Below are 22679 nucleotides of genomic sequence, written 5' to 3' on the forward strand. Positions count from 1 at the left end.
CCTTTTTACATTAACTTTGACTTCCAAGAATTCTGCATATGTGGTCAATTGGACAAGAGCAAATCAAAAGGAGAGGTGAGAAGCTTGGGAGGTGGGGATGTCACTTCGCTTAAAGATGGTGAAAATAACTGGGGGAAAGTTCTTGAGAAAAATGACACAACTCAAAAACTGTAGCCAATGTAATGAGATTGTACGTGTGGAAAGTGTTGCATGCTTACGTGACACACAAGCCCAAAAATCCTTATGGTGTTGCAGCACATCCAAGATTATTTTAGAGTGCCTTTTCACTGGATTAAACCTACTTTGCCTTTCAGGGAGTGCCCGGTCATTTTCCCTTTAAAGAATTTGGGACTTTCTTTTAAAGATAAAACTAAATTTTCTTACTTTTACTGCTTTAAATGTATTCTTTCTCCCATTCTATCTAGTGTTTGTGTTTATATACGGCAGCTCTGATTTTTTTTAACCTTTGTTTGCTAACCCTGCCTAAAAACTGAAGCTGAAACAAGATCCATATATCCCAGCCCCCCCAGGATCAATCTTGACTAAGGCAAATTCAAAAGGCAAAAGATGCACTGAAAGGAACTCTTCGTAAACCCTACTGCAAACAGTTCCGACAGAACAGTAAGAAAAATGCCTGTTGTTGTTCTCATTTACCATTGAGTAAGGGTTAGAACGGACCCTTAGCTGACCCTCCAGCAGATTTTCAGGAGTTAATCCAATGAGAGGAGATTGCCCATCCGTCCCCCACAGAGCAGCTGGTGGATAGAAACCATGTGCCTTCAGAATTGCAGCACAGCTTCTTTTTTAAAAAAAAACTTATTTTATTAATTTTAATGAACATTTACAGAGATTTTGGATTTCCATTCATCCATTGTTGCACTGTTTTCTCTACCACCCCACCCCCAGTTCACTCCTCTCTTCGAAAAGCAAAAGATAAACTGCCCCTTGCTCCCACCCCCACCCCGCCCCAATGCACTCCACTATGTAACCTTAATTCTGGAGCTTCTTACCACCCATCCCGCATCAAAAAGGGGTCAGAGAAGGACGAGAATAAATAGCTCTGTGAAAGATGCTTAACCTCACTTGTTACAAGCGCAATTAAAACACCAAGTTCCCTTTTCATCTACCAGACCGGCAAAGTATGTGGTTGTTGATGGTGGGAGAGGACAGGCACCCTTGTACATGGCCATTGATATTGGTCAGGAAGAAACTAGTGCAGTGAGCTATGACAACGCCACACAGCTACCAAATGCAGCTGTAAGAAAACGCAGACAGGATGCTCGAAGGACCAGCACAGGCCGTCAGTCATCCTGGGTTCATGGACAAAATGGCATGTGATGTGTACTACAGATCATGTGCACACAAAAGCAAACAAAACAAACAAAAATATACTATGATCTTGAATTAAACACGGATGTCTTTGGACCATTTTAAGCCCCTTTATATGTTATTTTAAATAAAAATAAATTTTGGGTTTATAAGCAACAAAACCTCTATATATGGTTATTTTTAAGCATGTGACTATCTGTTGCTTTTTTTTTTCCTTAATGAGATCAAGGATTCTAAAGAAATATCCCAATCAAAGGTGAAAATGAGGAGCTCTGGTGGCCTAGTGGCAAGAAGCTGTGCTGCAATCCCGAAGGCAAGCAGTTTGAATCCCACCAGTTGCTCCAGGGGAGAGGGAGAAGAATGGGCATCTCCTCCTGTGCAATTAACTGCCTCTGAAAACCCGCCAGAGTGTCAGCTATGGGTTGGTTCTGACTTGATGATAAACACCACCACCAACAAATGAGGAAATGACTTTTCAGTGTTCCTGGAATCCAAGCATTCTGGAGCCACCAAGCCTGATGTCACATGCCTCAAACAATTCCCCTGTGGAAATCTTTGAGAATTTACCCAAAACTGTCCCCTACTATTTGAAACAAAAAAAAAGTTTCGCCTACTTAGAAAGGAAGATCTACCTTTAACTTTTACTCTAAAGAATTACCTATACATGATCAAATAGAAAACAGCAATTCAAAAGGATAGATGAGCTTAGGAGGTCAGTGATTTTTTTTGTTTTTACATTTAAAAGATAATCATCACTCTTTCCTTTAACTAAACACATAGCTTTATCTCAAGAAATGATACCATTTCAGCCAGAACTTCCTGCTCAACAAGCAGAATAAGGACCGAACATGGATTTTAAAGTACAACCTTCAAGGAAAAAAAAATACAGTTTATGCAATTCATGGGGAAATAAAACTCAAGTGAACTTGATCTTGTGAGTTATTGAAGTTACAAGTACTGCAGACAAGAAATGACATGAATTAGTATAATTTTTTTAAAGGGTGGAAAAAATAAAATGACAACATTGTCAAGTTGAAGAAACAAGTCAAGCTTATAGTTTCCCTGATTTCTCTTTTTAGGGGATCACAAATAAAATGGAATCTCCAAAGGAATCCACTCAGCGAATTTGACTGATGATGGTGAAGTAGTTGGTTGTTGAGAAAAGTGACACAACCTGAGGGCTGTAACCAGTGTCAATGAACGTACATGTAGGAATTGTCAAAGTGGTGTATGTTCTCATACACTCACACATGCAAAATCCTCATGGTGTTGAGACACAGCCAAGAATATCCTGGCATTTTTTTCCACTTGTTCAAATTTACTTTGTCTTTTAGAGATTTTTTGATACATTTCTTTATAAAAGGTTTTGGATAGATTTCCTTAGAAAAGATTTTTTTTCCTAAAAGCTTAAACTAGATTTTTGGTTTTACATTTTCTCTACTGTAAATGTACCCTTCTGTTCCATTATACCTAGTGTTTGTGTCTATATATGAAAGTTATGCCTTTTAACCTCAGTTTCCTAACCCTGGTTGAAAACTGAGACGAGAGAAAGATCTATAAATTTAAGTGCTCCAGAATAAATTTTGCATGGTAGCAACATCATAAGCAAAGTTAAAAGACAAATAATGAATCAAAAGAAAATATGTGCATCACATACGGCAGAAAGGCTCCTACAAACCAGTAAGAAAAATATCAGCCGTCCAACAAGAAGGAGTGAGAGGAGGTCATCAATAAATTCTCTATTTAAAAAAAAAAAAGTCCAACAGCAAAGAGTTGTTTTTCTTTATCATTTAAAAAAATGTTTAACCTCACTTATAGTAAAGTCAATGAAAACCACACGGAGATACCCTTTCTCATCTATCAGGTTGGCAATGCACATGGTTCAGGCTGAGGGAGAACAGGCAATCCTGGGATTGGACAGGAAGAAACTGGTACAATAAAGGACTGCGACACCACACAGCTGCCATGCAGCTTTAAAGCAGATAGACCCTCTAAAGACACTAAAAACACTGACAATCTGCTTGGATTCCATGAATAAATATAGTGCAATATAGAGAACAGGTTACCATTTGGCCATAAAAGCAAAGTATATTAAAGGGGCTGTTATGAAGGATGTGACTGTTATATATTAAGAATTGGGTTGTTTTCTTTTTAAAATGGCTATTAAGGATTTCAAACCAAAGGGTAAAATGAGGACCAGATTTTCAAATTCCCCTGGAATCTGGACATTCTACAGTCAAGGAGGCTCGGTAGTTCCTCTTTATTATTATCCCTGAGGACAGGAATCTCCCTGTTAATGTCCCTGGGGAGACATTTAATGGAAACTCTTCCCTATCCATTGAAACAACAGTTTAGCCTCATTACAATTGAGTATATTAATCTCGAAAGAATTTCCAAAAAGGATCAAATAGGTAACAGTTATTCTAAATGACAGAGCATAAAGTTAGAAGGGCAGAGAATTTGATTAATGGTGAAATGTCAAGAAAGATGATTTAACCTAAGGAATATAACCAAATGTGCATGTAGATATTGTTGAAGTGATGCATAGCCTTTTTATTGTTGTTGTTTTTGTTATGTGCCGTTGGATCACCTGTGACTCATAGCAATCCTGTGTACAACAGCTCTGAAGCCAGTTTCACTGACTCTAACACACCTAATCCCATCACTTCAGTTAGGTCAATCCATCTCACCCAGGGTCTTCCTCACCTGCACTGTCTCTCCACTCTTCCAACCATGATGTCCTTCTCCAAGGACTGTCCCTTTCTGGCCACGTGCTCAAAGTATGGGAAATGGATGTTCAAAACCCTCGCCTCTGAGGAGAAACTTGGTTTCACTCTCTCCAAGCCAGTCCTGTTTGTTTTCTTGGTGGTCCATGGTATGTTCAAGACTCTTCCTAAGCACTACAACTCAAAGGCATCGATTCTTCTGCTGTCATCCTTAGTCATTTCCCGGCTCCCTGATGCATAACAAGTAATTGAGAAGACCATGGCATCGTTGTTTTTCAGCACTCTAGCAAGGTCCCTGACAGCAGATTTTCCCAGTGCAACTTGTGTTTTGATTTCCTGACAACCGGTGTTGTGGAGCCGAGCAAGCTGAACTTGGTAACCACCTCAATCTCTTCTATACCTATCATGGTGTTGCCAATCGGCCCAGTGGTGAAAATCTTTGTCTTTTTGAGTTTCTACCTATATTGAAGACTGCAGTCCATGACCCTCTGCAGCAAATGCTTCAGGTCCTCCTCAGTTTCAGCAAGCAAGGTTGTGTCATCTACATAACATAGGTTGTTGATGAGTCTTTCTCCAATCCTGATGCCACATTCCTCCTCTTAAAGACCAGCCTCCCAAATGATATGTCCTGCATATGGACTGAAAAAGTGTGAAGGTAGGACACATCCCTGGCATATACCCTTTCCAATTTGGAACCATGCAGTGTTTCCTTGCTCTGTTCTGACAACTGCTTCCTGGTCCATCTGCATAGTGCAGGTTGTTCACAAGTCTTCCTCCAATTCTGATGCCACACTCCTACACACACACACACACACACACACACACACACACATGCGCGCAAGCCGCTATGGTGCTGAGACATATCTAAGAATACCCGGGGGTGTCTTTTAACTTGTTCAAATTTACTTTTGTCTTTCAAGTACTTTAAAAAAATTTTTTTTTCTTTTATTATTTTGTGTGTGTGTGCTGTCAAATCAGATCTGAGTGGTACAGGAGGAGATTGTCCCTCCTTCTCCAGCAGAGCACCTGGTGTTTCAAGTACTTCTTATAAAGGGGTTTAGATACATGTCCACTTAGCCAAATTTCTACTTGGTACTGATGATGAATTCTTTTCTTCTTTTGTATCTAGTGTTTGTGTTTACATATGAAAGCTCTGAATTTTAGGCTCAGTTTTCCTCTGTTTAAAAATCAAGGCATAAAAGAGCCATAAATTCTAGCAACTGAAAAGTAAAATTTCCCTGGTAAGAACATCATAAATAAATTCAAAGGCATAATTAAAAACTGAAAGGAAATATTTGCAATTTATATCACAAAAAGCTACTAAAAACCTGTGAAAAAATAACAACCACTCATCAAAAAAGGGCCGAGGGGAGAAGGGCATGAATAAATAGTTCTGTGAAAAGCTGCTTAATTTCACTTCAAACGCAATTAAAACCATGCTGAGATATCCTTTCTTGTCTATCAGATTGACAAAGCACATGATTGTTGAGGCTGGAGAAGAACAAGCACTCCCGTGTTATCATTGGTGGAATTAGCCAGGAGCTGGTACAATTAATGACTGCAATGCAACACAGCTACCACATGCGGCTGTGAGAAAATGTAACACAGTGGACTGCACAGTGTGTTAAGGACTAACGTAGAAAGAAAATCATCCAGGACTGAGGGAAGAGCTAGGCTCAGTACAGTACCATACACAGAAGAGGTTACCAAGTGTATATAAAAGTAAACATTTTAAAGTATATGAAAGGTGTTATACAAGTATGAATTACACAATGTAATGAGAACAATCTGGAACAAGGGGTGCATTGTGGGGTGGGCTTGAGAATGGGGAGGGAAGGGGGGAGAAAACATACAATGAATAAATAGAAGAAAAATAAGAACAGTTGTTTGATAAATTCCAGGAAAACTTAGTAGAATAGTTGATGGCTTCCAATTCTCTGCTTTCAAATAAATCTACACAGGCATTAGCTGACAAATCATTAAAAATAATTTTCATGACAGAAAAAAGTACATGAAAGGTGTTATTTTGAGGCACATGACTGTTACCTATTAATACTTTTTTCCCTAAATTAGATCAAGGATTCCAAAGAATCAAAGGGGGAAGTGAGTGAAGACTGACTGAATTCTCATGGACTCCAGAAAGTCTGGAGCCATTGGGCCTGGATAACACCTGTCTGGAACTATTATTACCCTGCGGAGACCTTTAGAACCTTCAACCAAAACTCTCCCCTACTCCTTGAAACAATAATTTTACCTAATTAGAAAAGAATAGCTACATTAAGCTTTTTTTTTAGCAGTCATTTTTGTTTTTACTTGGGGTCTGGCTGAGCCTAAAGATCAGAAAATCTGCCTTTTGCCCCTTTATCAGGGATTCTAATTTTAGTTTACATACAGTTTCTAGTTTTTCTAGGCTGGTTGGTATACATACATATGTGTCTGTGCTACTTCACACTGGTAAACTGAGCAGCTATTATGGGGCAAGGACCTTCCCCACAACATTGCTCGATACATTTAGCTTTGAAAAATCACTGATACGTGAACAAATGGACAACAGCAATTGAAAAGGATAAGAAGCTTAGCACTGAATTTGTGTGAATTGATGGCGAAACTGTCAGGGAAAGGTTGTTGAGAAATATGACACAACTCGAAGATTGTAGCGTCACTGAGAGTACATGTAGAAATAGTCAAAGTGGTGTATGGTTGTTTTTACACACACACACTCCCCCTTATGATGCCGAGACCAAAAAAAGTCACACTATCTTCCATTTGTAAAATTTATTTTATCTTTCAGAAAGTGTTTGATAGTTTTCCTCACAAAGGGGTTTGGACTTTTTAAAACTTAACTAAGATTGTTTTTCTTTTCTTTTTTTTCTACTTTAAATGCATTCTTTTCTTTCACTCCATCTAGTATTTGTGTCCATGTATGAAAGCTATGATTGTTGATCTTTGTTTCCTAACTGTGATTTAGAATTGAGATAATGAAAAATCCACTCCGGAGCAAATTTTACATGATAAAAACACCATAAGCAAAGTCAATAGAAAAGTTATAAACTGAAAGGAAATATTTTTGTGGGTTTTATCACAGAAAATTCTGATAGAAATTATCAGAATTACGGAGATATAAAGCACTGAGAATGTCTGTTGTAAGGCACCTCTCCAAAGCCCAAAAGAGGAATGAAATCAGTTTAATGACTAAGGTGCACCTGTTTCAAGCTATAGTCTTTTCAGCCATCTGCTGTGCATCTGAGAGCTGGACAATAAGGATGCCAGAGGAAGAATTGATGCCTTTCAGTTGTGTTACTGAACAAGAGTGCTAAATATCCCATGGACTGTGAAAAGAACAAGCAGACATCTCTTAGAGAAAGTGCAGCCAGAGAGCTCTTTGGAAGCAAGCAAAGATGGTCTCATATATGAGTTAGAAGAGGCTGTTCCTTAGAGAAAGAGATCATGCTTGGAAAGGTGGAAGGTCAGCAAAGGACAGGAAGACCCTCAACCAGGTGGATTGACACAGCAACTGCAGCAACAGGCAATGGTGCAGGATATGACAGGATTTAGATCTGTTGTTCAGAATCACTATGAGTCGTACTCGATGGCACTTAACATCGCAGAAAACTCCTGTAAGAAAATGAAAAATATGGGTTCCATCTCAGCATGATGAAAACAAAAATTCTCACCACTGGACCAATAGGTAACACCATGACAGATGGAGAAGTGAAGCTGTCAATGATTTCATTTTACTTGGATCCACAGTCAACACACATAGTATTTTTGTTTGTTTGTTTGTTTTTTACACATAGTATTTTTGATTGCTTACAAAAATATCCAAATGCATCTAAAAGATGGAATAAGAACAACAGAAGAATCACTATCTTTGAGTTGTAGTGTTGGAGCATTGAATATCCACTGAACTACCAAAATGGCAAACATGTCTGTTTTGAAGGTAGTGCAACAAGGGTGCTCCTTAGAGGCGAAGATGGTGACAAGTCATCCTTTCACATCCTTTGGGCCTGTTGTCAAGAGGACTAGTCCCTAGAAAAAGACATCTTGCTGAGAAAGGTGGAGGGTCAGCAACAAAGAAGACCCTCAACAAGACAGACTGACACAGTGATGTCACAGTGGACTCACATGGCAGAGATTGTGAGGATGACTCAGGAAAGGTTCACATTCATTGTTCATACAGTCACTACAGGGAGCTCTGGTGGCTGTGTTGCAGTCCTGAAGGCACATGGTTCGAATCCACCAGCTGCCCCACAGGAGGATGGGAAACCTCCCGTGCGATTAACTGCCTCTAAAAACCTATCAAAGGGTCAGCTCTGGGTCGACAGTACACAACAACAAATGACACTGGTCACTATGGATCATAGCTGACTTGATGGCACCTAACTCTCCGAACCAAATTCAATTTGATTAGAAAAGAATAGCTACGTTGAACTTTGACTTCAATGACTTATCTACATGTCATCAACTGGACAACAGCAATTCCAAAGTCTGAGGGGTGGGGGACAGTGAATTTGTATTAATGGTGGTGAAATAGTTGGGAAAAGAAATTGCTCTGGTAAATGAAGAAACCAAAGGTTATTTCAGGCTCAACAACTTTACTGTTCTTTTTTTCTCTACTTGACTCACAGGAACAGGAAACAACTGTAGGAAATGGGAGCGGTGACCCTTTGAATTCCTTGGAGGTAACCCAAATAAAAACATGGAAATCAAATGAAGCGCAGGTCTGCATTTTCTTTTATTTTTTTTAAGTCATTTCTGTCCTTTACAATGTGCTGTCCCACACATACACACATGTGTGTGCACTTGCACACGTGCACACAACCACACTCACACAACTTGAGATGGAGAGAGGAGCAAGGATAGCCTCCAAATATGGGGTTTTACAAAGTTCAAAGTCAATTACATGTATGTGCTTTTCAGGCATTACACAACGTACAGATATGATCCATTTAACGATTTAGGCTCCTCAAAAGGTTCAACAATGAAAATTCCCTGTGAAAGAGTATACATAAAAGCTCTGTAGAAGCAAAGTACAGTTTCCTGCAAAAAATCAACATCAGGCATACATTGTGTGTTTACATATATTCCTTGAGAATGTTATTGTCGCAGTGCATAAATTCATTCAGTAAAAAGATCTGGAAGATGATTTTTCAAGAGACTTAATGCATTGTGCTCTTGGGTAAAAATCTTAAGTCAAAATATTAGTTACTATGATAAGTTAAAACTGCATATATATATTATGTTAGATATAGACATCTAACATACATGTATGTTAGAGATCAGAAGAGGCTATAAAGAAATGCAAATAGTTGTGCTTAGGGACTTTTTTTGGTAAAGTAGTTTAATAAATAAAAACTTAAAAAATGTCTCAGTGACTGATACAAAATAGACACGGATATCAAGGATTTTCTATGCGTGGCCTAGAGTTTAAAGGAGAATGATCGGCTAATCCCAATTTGGGCACATCACTTACATGTGGGTAGGCAAGGGGCAAGGGAGAATAGAGACCAAGTCCACGCCTCCTTAATATGAAGCGTTTCTGTCCAGAGTCACAGCCAGGGTAAACCAATTAGACAACTCAATTCCTATCCTCCCTCAAAACTCTTAGACCTATTTCTGGAAGGGAGGTCTGGTACACAGTACAATTTATACAGGTTTTTAGAAAAACCTATATGCTTGGTGTTAAGACCACAACCTATCCAGTAGTTCAGCAGATGAATTAGTCATGCTTTGTCCTCTGTGAATCCCCAGGACACGCATGATCCCTCAGTATCTTAATGTTTTACATTAACTGCTAAAATGCTGTCCTAGAAATGCAACTGCTCGTGATAGTGAGCCCAAACCCATCAAGTTGATTCCAATTCGTAGCAACTTCATAGGTCAGAACAGCCCGTAGGATTTCTAAAACTATAATCTTTACAGGGTTGAATTATTTAAGTGCTTGAAAGCAAAGAAGTCACTTTGAGGACTAAGGTGTGCCTGACCAAAGTCATGGCATTTTCCCATTGCCTCATATCCACGTGAAAGTTGGATAAAGAATAAGGAAGACACCTTTGAATTGTATTATTAGTGAAAGTACTGAATAAGCTACAGTCTGGAAAAAAAAAAACCCAAAAATTAAAAAACACCCCTAATCAACCTGTGTTGGAAGAAGTGCAGCCAGAATGCTCCTTAAAAGCAAGGATGGAGAGAATTTGGTCTCACATACTTTGGGCATGTTATCAGGAGGGGCCTGTCCCTGGAGAAGCACATCATGCTTGGTAAGCAAAAAAGGGTCAGCAGGAAAAAAGATGACCCTTAACAAGGCAGACTGCCTCAGTGACTGCAAGAACGGGCTTAAGCACAGCACAGAGTGTGACGATGGTGCAGGATCAGGCAAGGGGTTTTTCTGTTGTACAAAGTCGCTATGAGTCAGAGCTGACTCTATGGCATGTAGCAACAATCTTGACAAAAGCAGACAGCCACATTTTTCGCCTGCAGAGCAGCTGGTGAGGTCAAACCACTGACCTTTCAGTTAGTGGCTGGATGCTTTAACCGTTGTGCTACTAGGGCTCCTTTCACAATAGCAGACAAGCATAGCTTACATAGCAACATTAATGCTTGCAAACAGAAAATAAAAACTCTTTTCCTTTTAAGAGGGTCAGTTTGCCCTTTTAGTCTTTAACTTTGACAGACACATGAGCTTAACAATCAGAGGGAACTAGAAAAAGAGGCTAAAGTAACAAGTGCCTGATTTAAAGTCATTTGTACATTATGTATTGATATAAAAAGAATTTCTTCAAATCATTTCATAGGGGGGAAAATCATTTCATAGGAGTCACTCAGAAACTCCATTTCTGTCTTTAGCATGATGCGCTGGAGTTCTTCAAATAAAATGAGAAGAGTAATTCAAAATATATATTACACATTTGCGATTATTTTAAATCATTTGTAGCATGTTAATGGAGTGAAACAGAGATAAAAGGCAGTCCACATTCATGGTGTTTGGAAGATAAAATTACTTCAGAAGTCAGCTGAAATCCTTGGCTCATGTTCTAAGTATAGCCATTGTGATAAGACCTGAAAGAGAAGGGAGGGGGGGAAAAGATAAACAGGAAAAGACATGCATTTTATAGAATCTTCCCTCAATGAGCAAATAAAATACAGCATATAAGCAGGAACTTGGCCAAGAACTCAGAGTCAATTTAAATACAGCTGATATTTTACAGGAGAAATCCAATTCAGAGCAAAGGCCTGTCACTGGATAGATTCAATCAAATCACTAATGTCAGGCCATAACTAATTTAGTCATCAAAATTTTCTTCCAACTGTATCTGGTCACATCAGCTATAACAATAGCAGACATACCATTCAAAAGTGTCAGTGAAGCTAGTGGACTTTATCAACAAAAACATTGGGGAGGTCAACTACCTTGACTTTAATGTTTTGGTTATTCTGTCCCAGTACATTTAACTTTCTGTTACCATGGTTCTCATTTGTAATTGGAGGTATAGAATGCTATACAAGTTGCAGCAGAGCTGCAAGATTAAGACTGTCTAACTCTGGTAATCTACTTCCAAAAATTCAGAATTCAGCCAGTGGAAATCATATAGATCACAACTGTCTGATATGAAGATGATGCCAGATCAGGCTGAGTATTGTGCCACTGAGCATGGAGTAATCTACAATCTGCTACTGCAGTAAGAATCAAATGATACAAAACATGTAAAACTGGCCTTTAAACTTCGTCTTGCTAAGTACTCAATAAATGCTGGGCTGTTACCATAAAACTGCCGCCCCCAAAACAAAGCAACATTGTGGAGCTTATCATTACCCCAGGACTCAAGGGTCACAAAGCAGCAGAGGTGTGGTACCACTGCTTTGCCAGTCTCTTCTGGAGACACTCCATATACATATCCACAACAATGCAGTAACAGATGAATGTGCTACACCCTCGAAGAGTGGTCAAGGAAGTGAATGAGTGATGAAGATGAGTCACACAGACCTGGGCAGTCCAAACAGAAGTCCCAAAGAGCCAAGGCTGGGATAAGACTTAGCAGATAGAGGAAAGACAGAAAACCCAAGAGATGCGCTGGGCAGGCATTTCATGTGAGAGAATGGCAAGTGTAAGGACATGAAGTGGAGCATTTTGGGGTTCTAAAGGGGCCGTTAGGCTTGGTAAAGTGAAAGGCTGGCAGAAAACAGGAAGACCTTCAAGCTGAAGGACTGGCACTGTACTACCAGAATGGCCTTTTAACCACAGCAGAGAATTTGAGGATGCGGCAGGGGCAGCAGGATTTCTTGTACACAGGAAGGTCGCTGTGAGTCAAAGCTGGCTTCAACACATTTGACAAACACAAAAATAATCCAAGATTTATATAGGGGTCGGTTTGAGTGGTTGCTGTCAAAATGGGGAAGTTCATGAAACCCGGGAAGGTGGTGCCACTCCTGGCCAGACATTACTCTGGACACAAAGCCATCATCGTCAAGAATATTGATGATGGCACCTCAGGCCACCCTTACAGCGATGCTCTTGTAGCAGGAATTGACTGCTATCCCCAAAAAGTGATAGCTGCTGTGGGCAAGAAGAAAACTGCCGAGAGGTCAAAGATCAAGTCCTTCGTGAAAGTTTTTAACTACAGTCACCTCATGCCCACAAGGTCCTCTGTGGATATGTCCTTGGGCAAAATCATTGTCAACAAGGATGTCTTCAGAGGCCCTGCTCTTAAACACAAGGTGAGGTGGGATGCCCAGTACAAGTCTGAGGAGAGGTACAAGATGGGCAAAAACAAATGGTTCTTCCAAAAGCTGAGATTTTAAATCTCCTATTCCAGTCATTTGAAAAGAATTCTTCCCCCCACCATAGAATCCCTAATTAAAAATGGTATTACTTGTTCCAGTAAAAAAAAAAATACTCCCCCCTAAAAAAACCAAAAGATTTATATAGGGGGTGGCTTGGCAAAATTGGCTCAGAGAGCGCTTAGATTACAGAGTCGTAAAAAGCCAACTATAGGGCTAGACTTCATTCTGGGGATTTATGGAGATCATTTCAAGGGTTCTGAATGGAGTGGTGATAAAATCAAAACAGGCAGCCGTAGGGATGGACAGCGTAGGGGAGATGAAGAAGTGAAGGAGGAAAGAGCACAGACAGACAGAAGGAGGTGGGGTAACAATTTAGGAGACATTTTTGAAATTTTCAGAAAGAGAAAGCTGAAGAATTTTGAGAAACATCACTTGACATTCCTCATCTTGGACGTGTGGTAGGAGGAGCTGAACGTTTGTTTGAATGAACTGCAGGAAAACCTACCAATACCAGAACCTGTGTAAGGCGGCAAGCTTGCAGAAAAGGAAAGGCAAGTATTTTTCACAGAGTCAAAGAAAAGTGCTAGCACTGCACCCTGTCGAAAGTGGGAAACTTCTCAGACTACCTTTCCAAACATGTCTTCAAAACACTTACCTAAAATGTATGCAGCCACTAGTTTCTGATTCACACTTAAGTGGAGGTAGAGAGGCACCAGCGATTCCACATCTCCCAGCGTGGGAAGCATCAGGGCTGCAATGCAAGCCACTCCCAGGAAGACAGTTAGTAAACTAGGGCCTGAAGAGGCACTTTTGTTTTCTGTAAGAGAACAAAAAGCCCTAAGTTTGCTTCTTGTCACACTTCCATGCAAAGCGTGGTAGGTTACGGGCTGTCTCTCACTTCTCTGGCCCCTTCCTTCCTCATCCACCTCATTCTATAGAGGTGAATCTGCTGGAAGTCCATAACTCACTGCTTCCAGGCATATGGGACAGAATGATGCAACAGTATTGTAAAGTCCCTGCTGGAAAGAACAGTAATCATTACTCTTTTTGCTACAGTTTAATATATAAATGATACACATGGACCTTGTTACTGATAGGTGCCACTGAGTAAATTCTGATGCACTGCAACTTTATGTACAACACAATGAAACGCACTGCTCGCTCTTCACAATTGCTGTTGCACTTGAACCTACTGTTGCAGTGTTACGATACACAAGTGACAACTGTACTATCATTATACTTTGGACAAAACATACCAATTTTCAAAAAGAGGCAGAAAAGAATTATCAACTGAAAAGCTGATCCCTTCTTTCTGTACCCTAATGGATTGCTGGGGTGTGCACCAGTTTTGGAAGTTATTGCACTCACGTTCCCATCTATTCTAACAGTATCTACACAGGTTTAATTCCAGTTTTGAAAATGTTAAGGCACCAAAAAGTGCCACCAACTGAGTGCTATGAAGCTGCTGAGAAAACTCTTGCTGTCCATGCCACCCCATTAGTAGCATACCAGTACAAAAGCATGCAAAAGTTCGGCATACTCATATTTTTAAGAAACCCAGTAACAGCACTTTCCACTACATGACTTTTCCCATTACCTTTCCTTTCATTAGAAGGAATAGCCAACAGCAACCCAAAACCTGTGTTTTATTAATAACACTGTTTTATTAGTAAATGCAGCTTTTCTAAATTATTAATAACTCGATAAAGTAAAAAAGCTAGGAACAAATTCTAATTTCATATGTCTTGCAATGAAGCAAAAGCACAGACTCCTACAAAAACAAGTCTTTCGGCTAATATTTATAAAGCACCTTTTGCTTTCTATTTGTTACAAGGATGCATCTTCCAGGAAAACGTAACAATCACATTGCTCACCAAAAATTAAAGGTACCGCAAGGAACTGTAAGTCTTAAAAAAAATTGCAAAAGAATTTATATTTTTGAAAAGTTTTGAAATGGAGTTTCCCACTGCCTTTTATTAAGGCAGGAAAAGTGGAGGGTCAGTGGAAAAAAGGAAGACTCTAAAGGAGAAGAATTGACACAAGTGACGGCCACACTGGGCTCTAGCAGAACAGACTGCGAGGATGGCACAGGATCAGGAAGGCAGGGGTTGGTTTGTTCTCCAGCACACATAGTCAACTCAACCGCATGTAACAAGATTGTTGCAAAACTTTTCACAAAGGAAAAAAGTAAAGCTTTCTCTTTTGTCCCTTCTTTGTTAACAGGTTGGCACAGATCTTCAGATAATTTTGTAAATGCTCATACAAGCACAAAAAGTATTTTTTTTATAAACAGGACCATATTACATAAACGATTTCTTTTTTTCTCACTTAAAAAGATATCTGAATTTCTTTTTGTTAGCACATAATAATCTATCAGTCTCTTGGATTCTATTAAACGCCTGCCTGGTATTTCATCTTGCGGCTATTCATAATTTAATCAGAACTCAAAGGATGGAAATTGGGGTCATTTTCAATTTTTTGTTATTATAAATAATAATAGTGTAATTTTCTTAAGCCAGAGGGCACAGACTCAAACATTCATAGTGGTTCATTAATAATGTAATTAAAGCCACTAAGGAACAGCTGTTATCTTTGAAAACATCTCTTTTAATAACCTGGGCTTTTGTTATCTTCTGAAAGCCTACTTACTTCCTGGGGTTTTCACTTAGTTATACTTCTGTTAAATGGGAGAAGAAGAAAAAAAAAAAAAGAACACCACCTCCCAAACAAACAAAATACAGAATATTATTTATGCACATGGACAAAAGTCTAGAAAGAGAAACATGCAACATTAGAAACATTTATACACATGATTTTGTTATTTGTCTGAGGTTTGTTTTTGTTGTTAGGTGCTGTCCAGTTGACTAGGACTCACAGTGACCCTCTGAACAACGGCTGTGAACCGTGCCCCATCCTGCACCATTCTCACCACCTCTGTCATGTTTCAAAGTGCTGTGGTAGTCACTGTGTCAATCCATTTGGCTGACAGTTTCCTCTCTGAGGTGAAAGGTTCTTCTTCCCTGGGATGGTGAAGTTCATAAGGAAAGGTAGGTGGTTTACGCCTCAGTTCTCATTTTCTCAGAGTATATTCCAAGCAGTGGAATAGCTGGTTCATATGGAGTTTCTATGTCCAGCTTTTTGAGGAACTGCCAAACTTCCTTCTAGAGTGGCTGTATCATTTTACAATCCCACCAACACTGTATAAGAGTTCCTATCTCACCATATCCTCTCCAACATTTATTACTTGCTGCCCTATTAAACTTTGCCACTGCTACTGGGGTGAGATGGCACCTCATCATGGTTTTGATCTGCATATCTCTTATACCCAGTGATTTGGAGCATGTCTTCATGTGTCTGTTTGCCATCTGAATGTCCTCTGTGAAAAGTCTTTCCATGTCTTTTGCCCATTTTGTAATTGCAGCATCAGTTTTTTTCTTCTAGAGGCCCTTCAGGACTCCGTAAACTTTCATTATGAGACCCAGACAACTGAGAAAGTATTGCCAAATATTTGTTCCTAATCAGTAGGTTTTCTTTTCACAGAAACTTGTACACTAATGTTCTCAGCAGCATTATTTACCATCGCAAGAGCATGGAAACAGCCCAATGCATGACCACAATGGAATGGATTGAGAAATTATGGTGCATTCACATGATGGAATACTATGCAGCACAGAGGAGCAATGATTTTGTAAATAAGTACCCAACTTGGGAGGGACTGGAGAGCATTACGCTAAGTGAACTAACTCAGTCTCATAAAGACAAATACTGTATAGGACCATTATTGTAGAGCGAGGAGGAGGATGGGGGGGGGTGGGGCTTAAATAAATTGATGGGTGGGTGGAGAGATTGGTAATTACCGGAAAGGGGAAAGGTCCAGTGTGAAAAACAATGTATATGAACTTTACGAACTTTGTATGCAAACCAGTATAAAGTAAAATTTAAAAAAATAAAATCCCCTAAAGAAACAAACAAAAATGTCAGTGGTTTGGGGGGAAAAAAAATCTCAAGTAATACTATTATTATTTAACCCTTTAAGGATGATTTCACCTGAATTACAAGAAATGAGGGGAGGGAGAGAGGGAGGGAGGAAGGGGGGGAGAGAGAAATAGATTAATTTCTTTCAGCTTGAGAAATGCTGAGTTGGTTTTCTAACAACTCCAGGTCTGTGTACATTTCATTATCACTTTTCTCAAACTACCCTTTGATCCCCTATTCAACTGTTTTACATGTTTCTCCAATTTGCTTTAGCTCCTCTAAGTTCTAGGGCAACTTTTATAATCTCTTCCGACATCTGTTTTGGTCTTTTCCTTTTTTCCTCTTTTTAATGACCTTTTGCTTTCATCATGTATGATGTCATTGATCCCACAACTCATCTGGTCTTGGATCACTAGTGTTCAATGTGTTAAATTCATGCTTGTAATGGTGTATAAATTAAGGAATGACATACTCATGGTCATATTTTGGCTCTTGTGGATTTGTTTTCATTATTTGTCAGATTCACCCTGAACTTGTCTATGACTATTGATGGTCTGCTCTGTAGTTGAGCCCTGACCTTGTTCTGATTGATAGTGAATTTCTTTTCTTTCTTCAAAAGAAAGATATACTTGATTACAAACTGGAATGGATCCAATGAAGGAGCCAGCAGATGATGTTATTAAGGGGTCTGATAACCTGGTGTAATAGTATAGAAAATTAAAACAATCTGTCCTCACTTATCAAGATGTAGCCTAATGGTCTAGTTGTGAGGATTTTTGTTTTCTTTATGTTCAGGCATAAATGATATTGAAGGCTATGGTCTTTGATCTTTTGGTAAGTACTTCAAGGTCTCTTAATTTCTGCTAGAAAAGTTGTGTCATCTACTTATCACAGGATGTTGATGAATCATCCTCTAATCCTGAGATAGTGAGTTTTCTTTAGCCTCTCTTTCTGTAGATGGAGTGATCTGGTTCCTGTATATAATGACCATTTCTGTTGTTTAAAAAGAGGTATTTCCAATGAACAGGTTATCGATCTTGTAAAGTTGTACCATATAAATGAGGCATCAGGATTGAAGGAAGGCTAATTAACAACCTGCAAAATGAAGATGCTGCAACTTTGCTTGCCAAGAACAAAGACTTGAAGGACTACTGATGATCAAAGACTATATATTATAGTTGTTGTTGCTGATTGCCTTCTAGTCGAGCACAACTCATAGAGACCCTATGAACAAAAAGGCCTGAATCCTTTCTATAACTTATCAAAATTCAAAGTTTCCAGAGGCATGTTTAGGAAGTGGAAGCCACTTCTGCCTCCAAAAAGTCTTCAGTAAAGACTGCATCTAAACATAAAGGAAAAACAATTCTTTATGAAGAAGGAAGAAAACAGCTAGACTAATAAACCACATTGTGAAAAATAGGAGGAGGAAACTGACACAGTCAAGGATTTCATTTTACTTGGATAAACTATCAACACTCATAGAAGCAACAGTCAAGAAGTAAAACAATGACATACTGCAATGGGCAAGAACTTTTTTTCTGTCAAAGAACTTTAAAGTGCTAAAGGACAAGGATAAGGATGTCACTTTAAAGCTAAGGTGTAGCTGGCCTAACACTCAGTATTTTCAACTGTTTCATATGCATGTGAAAGCGTAATGAATAATGAATAAGGAAGACTGAAGCAGGACTGATGCCTTTGGATCGTGTGTTGGAGAAGAGTACTGATTAGCCCATGAACTGCTAGAACAAACAAATCTGCCTTGGAAGCATGCAGCAAGGATGGTGAAAGTTTGGCTTTTATTTTGAGTATGTTATTAGAAATGATCAGTCCCTGAAGAAGCACATCACGATTGGTGACTTTAAGGCCTTCAGTGTGATGGACTGACAGGCAATGTGGCTGTCACAGTGGGCCCAATAACAACTGTGAGGATGGCACAGGACCAGGCAGGGTTTCACTGTGTTGCGCATAGGGTCACTATGCGTTGGAACCTAACAACAACAACAACAACACACACACACATTTCACCTAAACCTTCATCTTCACTATACCTGATTATTAAATCCATCTGTTAAATTTAAGAATGCACTCTAACAACTACTTTAAATTATTAATTTAAAGTCAAACCCCAAATACTCATCATGGCACCTTTCTTAGACTGCATTACCTGTTGCTCTGCTAACCAAAAGGTTAGCAGTTCGACTCCACCAGCTGCTCCAAGGTAAAAAGATAGGCCATCTACTCTCATGAATATGTCCAACCTCAGAAACCCAGTGGAGAGCTACTGTGGGTTGGAACTTACTTGGCAGCAGTGTATCTGGCTTCTGGGTTCTGTACTAGAGAAGATGTTTAAGACGGAGAACCTTGCATTTCATAAGAGTCAGCTTCACCGTACTGACCTGCCTTCAAAGTATATTTGACAGAAGTTCTCCTTCAGCTTGAAAAGCTGATTGTGTCAGCTAATTAGAGGAAGCTACTCCCTGGCACCTAGTCTCTATTTTCCTGATGCTAAAATGGCATTACCAAGAAACGAGGGCACTCCCTCTGGACTGACAAGACGCTTGGCTACAGTCAAAGAGGCACTACTCCCCATCATATTAAAATACAGTCTGTGATGAATGAACCGATACAGATCATGAATTAATGTAATGACAAGCAGATTAAACACAATCCCTCAGATATAACGTTACAATTTCAAGGACAGATGCTTTACTACATTCATACATGACTATCACAAAGTTTCCATGTTTTCCTATGGAAATTTTCATCTTCCTCCTTTCATGAGAGGGATTCGGGGGCGATAATGAGAATCCAAGAGGGAGGGGGAATAACCACCAAGGAGTTGAATATGAAGATAGTGTCAACGTTGAAAGAATATATCATAACACTTCTGAATATCTAAGCTGGAAGGAAATGAGGAATAGAGAGGGATTCAATTAATAGCCCACAGGGGATATTATAATCTACTTAGTTTAATTAACTTCAACTTTAATGAGATTTTTTCCAAAATAATATGAACAGTACACTAAGCTTGGTCTATTGCCAAACACAATCTCTCTCCTCCTTCAAACTAATTAAATGAGAAAAGGATATAGGAAAGGCACAAAAAGAGAAAGTATGTAATTGCCAAATTGTAGTAGCATCATAGCCTGTGTCTTCTGAGTTGAAAATAATTATGTGTCTAAAAAGCCACGGAAAGATCTGCGCTTTCTCCTTATATAAGTATGGAGCGAGCTATTCCAGCCTCAGGAAGCCCAGCCTGAGACACTTGGTGTCACGCAGGCACCTGGTTGCTAGGTTGGTTTGTCAAGCGGCAAAAGAGGCTGTGGAGGCTCAAATCAAAGCGACACATGATTTTCCTCGGAGTTATCCTCTGTTGCTCTGATTACTACAAAGTCAGAAACATGGGAGATCTAAGTAGAGCTTTCAAAAACTACCTGGTTGCGATGACTGCTCAAAGTATAAATTGTCTGTTGACTGCTCCTTTATTCTCTTTTCATCTTCTTCCTTTTGTTGTTCTTTTGCAGATGGGAGAAGAGTGGCCACAATCTCCTTCTTCCCGAAAGCCTTCCGCTGGCTTTGCTCAGAAACCTGGAGCCGGAACTTGTCTATTACACCATAGTGACAGGACCGCACGTCTCGGTGCCGAATCACGCTGCAACAGCAAGAAAAGCCAACAAACGCCGTTTAGGTTTCTGGGAGCCTGTCCATCAGAGATTCTAAAACAGCCAAGTAGTGTTAACTTGGTAACCAAATACTTAAATAACAGAAATTTGCTAATGATGCTAAAAAAAAGAAAAAAATTCACAGTATAACCACCCCCCAGATGGATAATTCTGTGATATCTGATGAAAGAAAGTAATAAATTCTACTTAGACACATTAGATAAAAACAATAAACTTCTTTTGGCAATGACATAATTTTTTCTGAAATATCTGTGTGTAATGTTATTTACTATACAGGAATACAGAAATCACCTGCTTCATGAAAGTTTGCTTCATATCAGTTCAATTTTACCAAAAACTTCCATTCACTACAAAGGACCTACATTAACACAAAGAAATCAGAAGACAATGCTATCTATCTATGTATCTATCTATCTATCTATTTACTTACTTACCTACTTACTTACTTACTTATTTATTTTTAAAAAAAAAAAAAAGCTGCTCCTATTGAGAGCAGTGTCACCAGGCTCCTTCATTGAAGCCACACTCAGCATGGCGGTTTCAAGCTCCCATAGCTTTGAAATGTGTCTGTGAACACAGTGGCCATGTGAGCTTTGGTTTCCCATGTGGTTCTGTCTGATTTGAGAAGTTCTTTTTGAAGTCAAAATCTCAACAATTTTTCCTCTTAATTCATAATGGTATTTGTTTCTTCACATTACCCTCTTTCAATTTACAAAAGGTTGTAAAGGAAGGCTCTACATTCTGATAGCAGGGGAAATCTGTGTGTAAAAAGAGTTTCTTTCCACCAATTCTTATTCATTTCTTCTTCAGGTAATAACCTCATCCCACACTTAAAATTGAACTCTACACATGCAGGTGAAAATAAGTAATTGAATAAGGAATTCACCCAGTATGATCAAGGCAGCAGAAAGGTAATCATACACCTCTAAAAGAAAAGAAGGGTGCTCTGGTGGCTTGGTAGGTAAGGAGTTGCACTGCCAATCCAAAGGCAGGCAGTTCTAATCTACCAACTATGGGAGAAAATCGGGCAATCTCCTCCCAGATGAAATCCAGTCTCTGAAAACCTGCTGGAGGGCCAGCTATGGACTCATTCCAACAATGTCTGTACTGAGTGAAAGGAAAAGTATAAACCACTGGGATTTTCCTTTGCATTATCTGCAATTCCACTTATTTTCTTAGTAAAGGACACAGAATAACTGGGTCAAAAGGCAGAAGTTGATTACCCAATAGGCTGCTCTGTCAAGGACTGGGAATCTGAAAGAGGCTTTGATTCCATAGGAAAGGGGCTGGGAGAGGGTCAGAAGCCAGCTAAACCTAGAAGAAGCATAACCTTTGGTGTGGTGGAAATATGACATTGTGCAGCTTACATTAGCAAACCCACGGTTACCTTGCTTACTGGGTAATCCGACACTGGAAGGTAGCACATTTATTTGGCCAGAGGTTACATGTTTTTGAATAGTCCTTGCTACTTAGTGAAAATTCAAAAGAAACGTGCATTGAGGCAGCATGTTTTATTATGTAGATAGGTGGTCACTACCAGAACAACCAAAAAAAAGGGGGGGGGGGTTGTCCCAAATGTGCCAAAACACAGTCTCAAAGATCCATCATGTTAGAGCTCTGGGATAATGAACATGTATTTATGCAAAAGGAAAGGCTTCGGCAGCTGCCTCTCTCCGAAGAGCTACACGGGTCTGGTTTACTCAGCAGTTTACCCTGGGGGCCAGTCAGGAGGTCCATCTGGACACCACTAGTTCTAAAGTGAAAATTAAATATGAACAGCTTGAGCAAATACTCATTTATCTGACACTTTAAGATTAAATGATCTGGAAGAGCCCAGATCACCTTTTACAGATGAGTAGGCACCCACTTGCAGAGACTCGCTTCCAGCCTTATTAGCTGCACCATTTCAGATGAATGCATCTCATCATTGTTCTAAACAGTAGGATATTATTCACTCTACTAACAGGATGTTCCAAATAAGCTAAATTCCCCATCATTATAATCATATTGGAGAAATCAAAGAAAGTCAGTCAGAACTTTACCTTTCCTAGATAAACTTGCTATGCTTAGAGACACAAAGTGAGGGGTGTTCCCATAAATATTAACACGTTAGCTCTGCTGTATTGAAATATAATCAAGTATTTGGTTGGTCTGTTGAAATTCTCTTAAAACATCCTTGTTTGTT

At 39.3% G+C, this 22679-nt stretch overlaps 1 protein-coding gene across 1 annotated transcript in view; it reads right to left on the reverse strand.

Annotated features, from left to right (window-relative positions):
- Positions 1-11082: 11082 nt before the first annotated feature.
- The window catches only part of MOSPD1 (motile sperm domain containing 1), a 42922-nt gene continuing 31325 nt past the window's right edge, over positions 11083-22679 (reverse strand). Inside the window, exons 4-6 of the mRNA XM_006881813.1 lie at positions 20246-20463; positions 13492-13653; positions 11083-11114 (exon numbers count right to left, since the gene is read on the reverse strand). Coding sequence (XP_006881875.1) covers positions 11083-11114; positions 13492-13653; positions 20246-20463 — 412 coding nt within the window. The remainder of the gene's footprint in view (positions 11115-13491; positions 13654-20245; positions 20464-22679) is intronic.

Source organism: Elephantulus edwardii, unplaced genomic scaffold (assembly GCF_000299155.1).
Source record: "Elephantulus edwardii isolate Elephantulus edwardi_28Jun2011 unplaced genomic scaffold, EleEdw1.0 scaffold00016, whole genome shotgun sequence".
Lineage (NCBI taxonomy): Eukaryota > Metazoa > Chordata > Mammalia > Macroscelidea > Macroscelididae > Elephantulus > Elephantulus edwardii.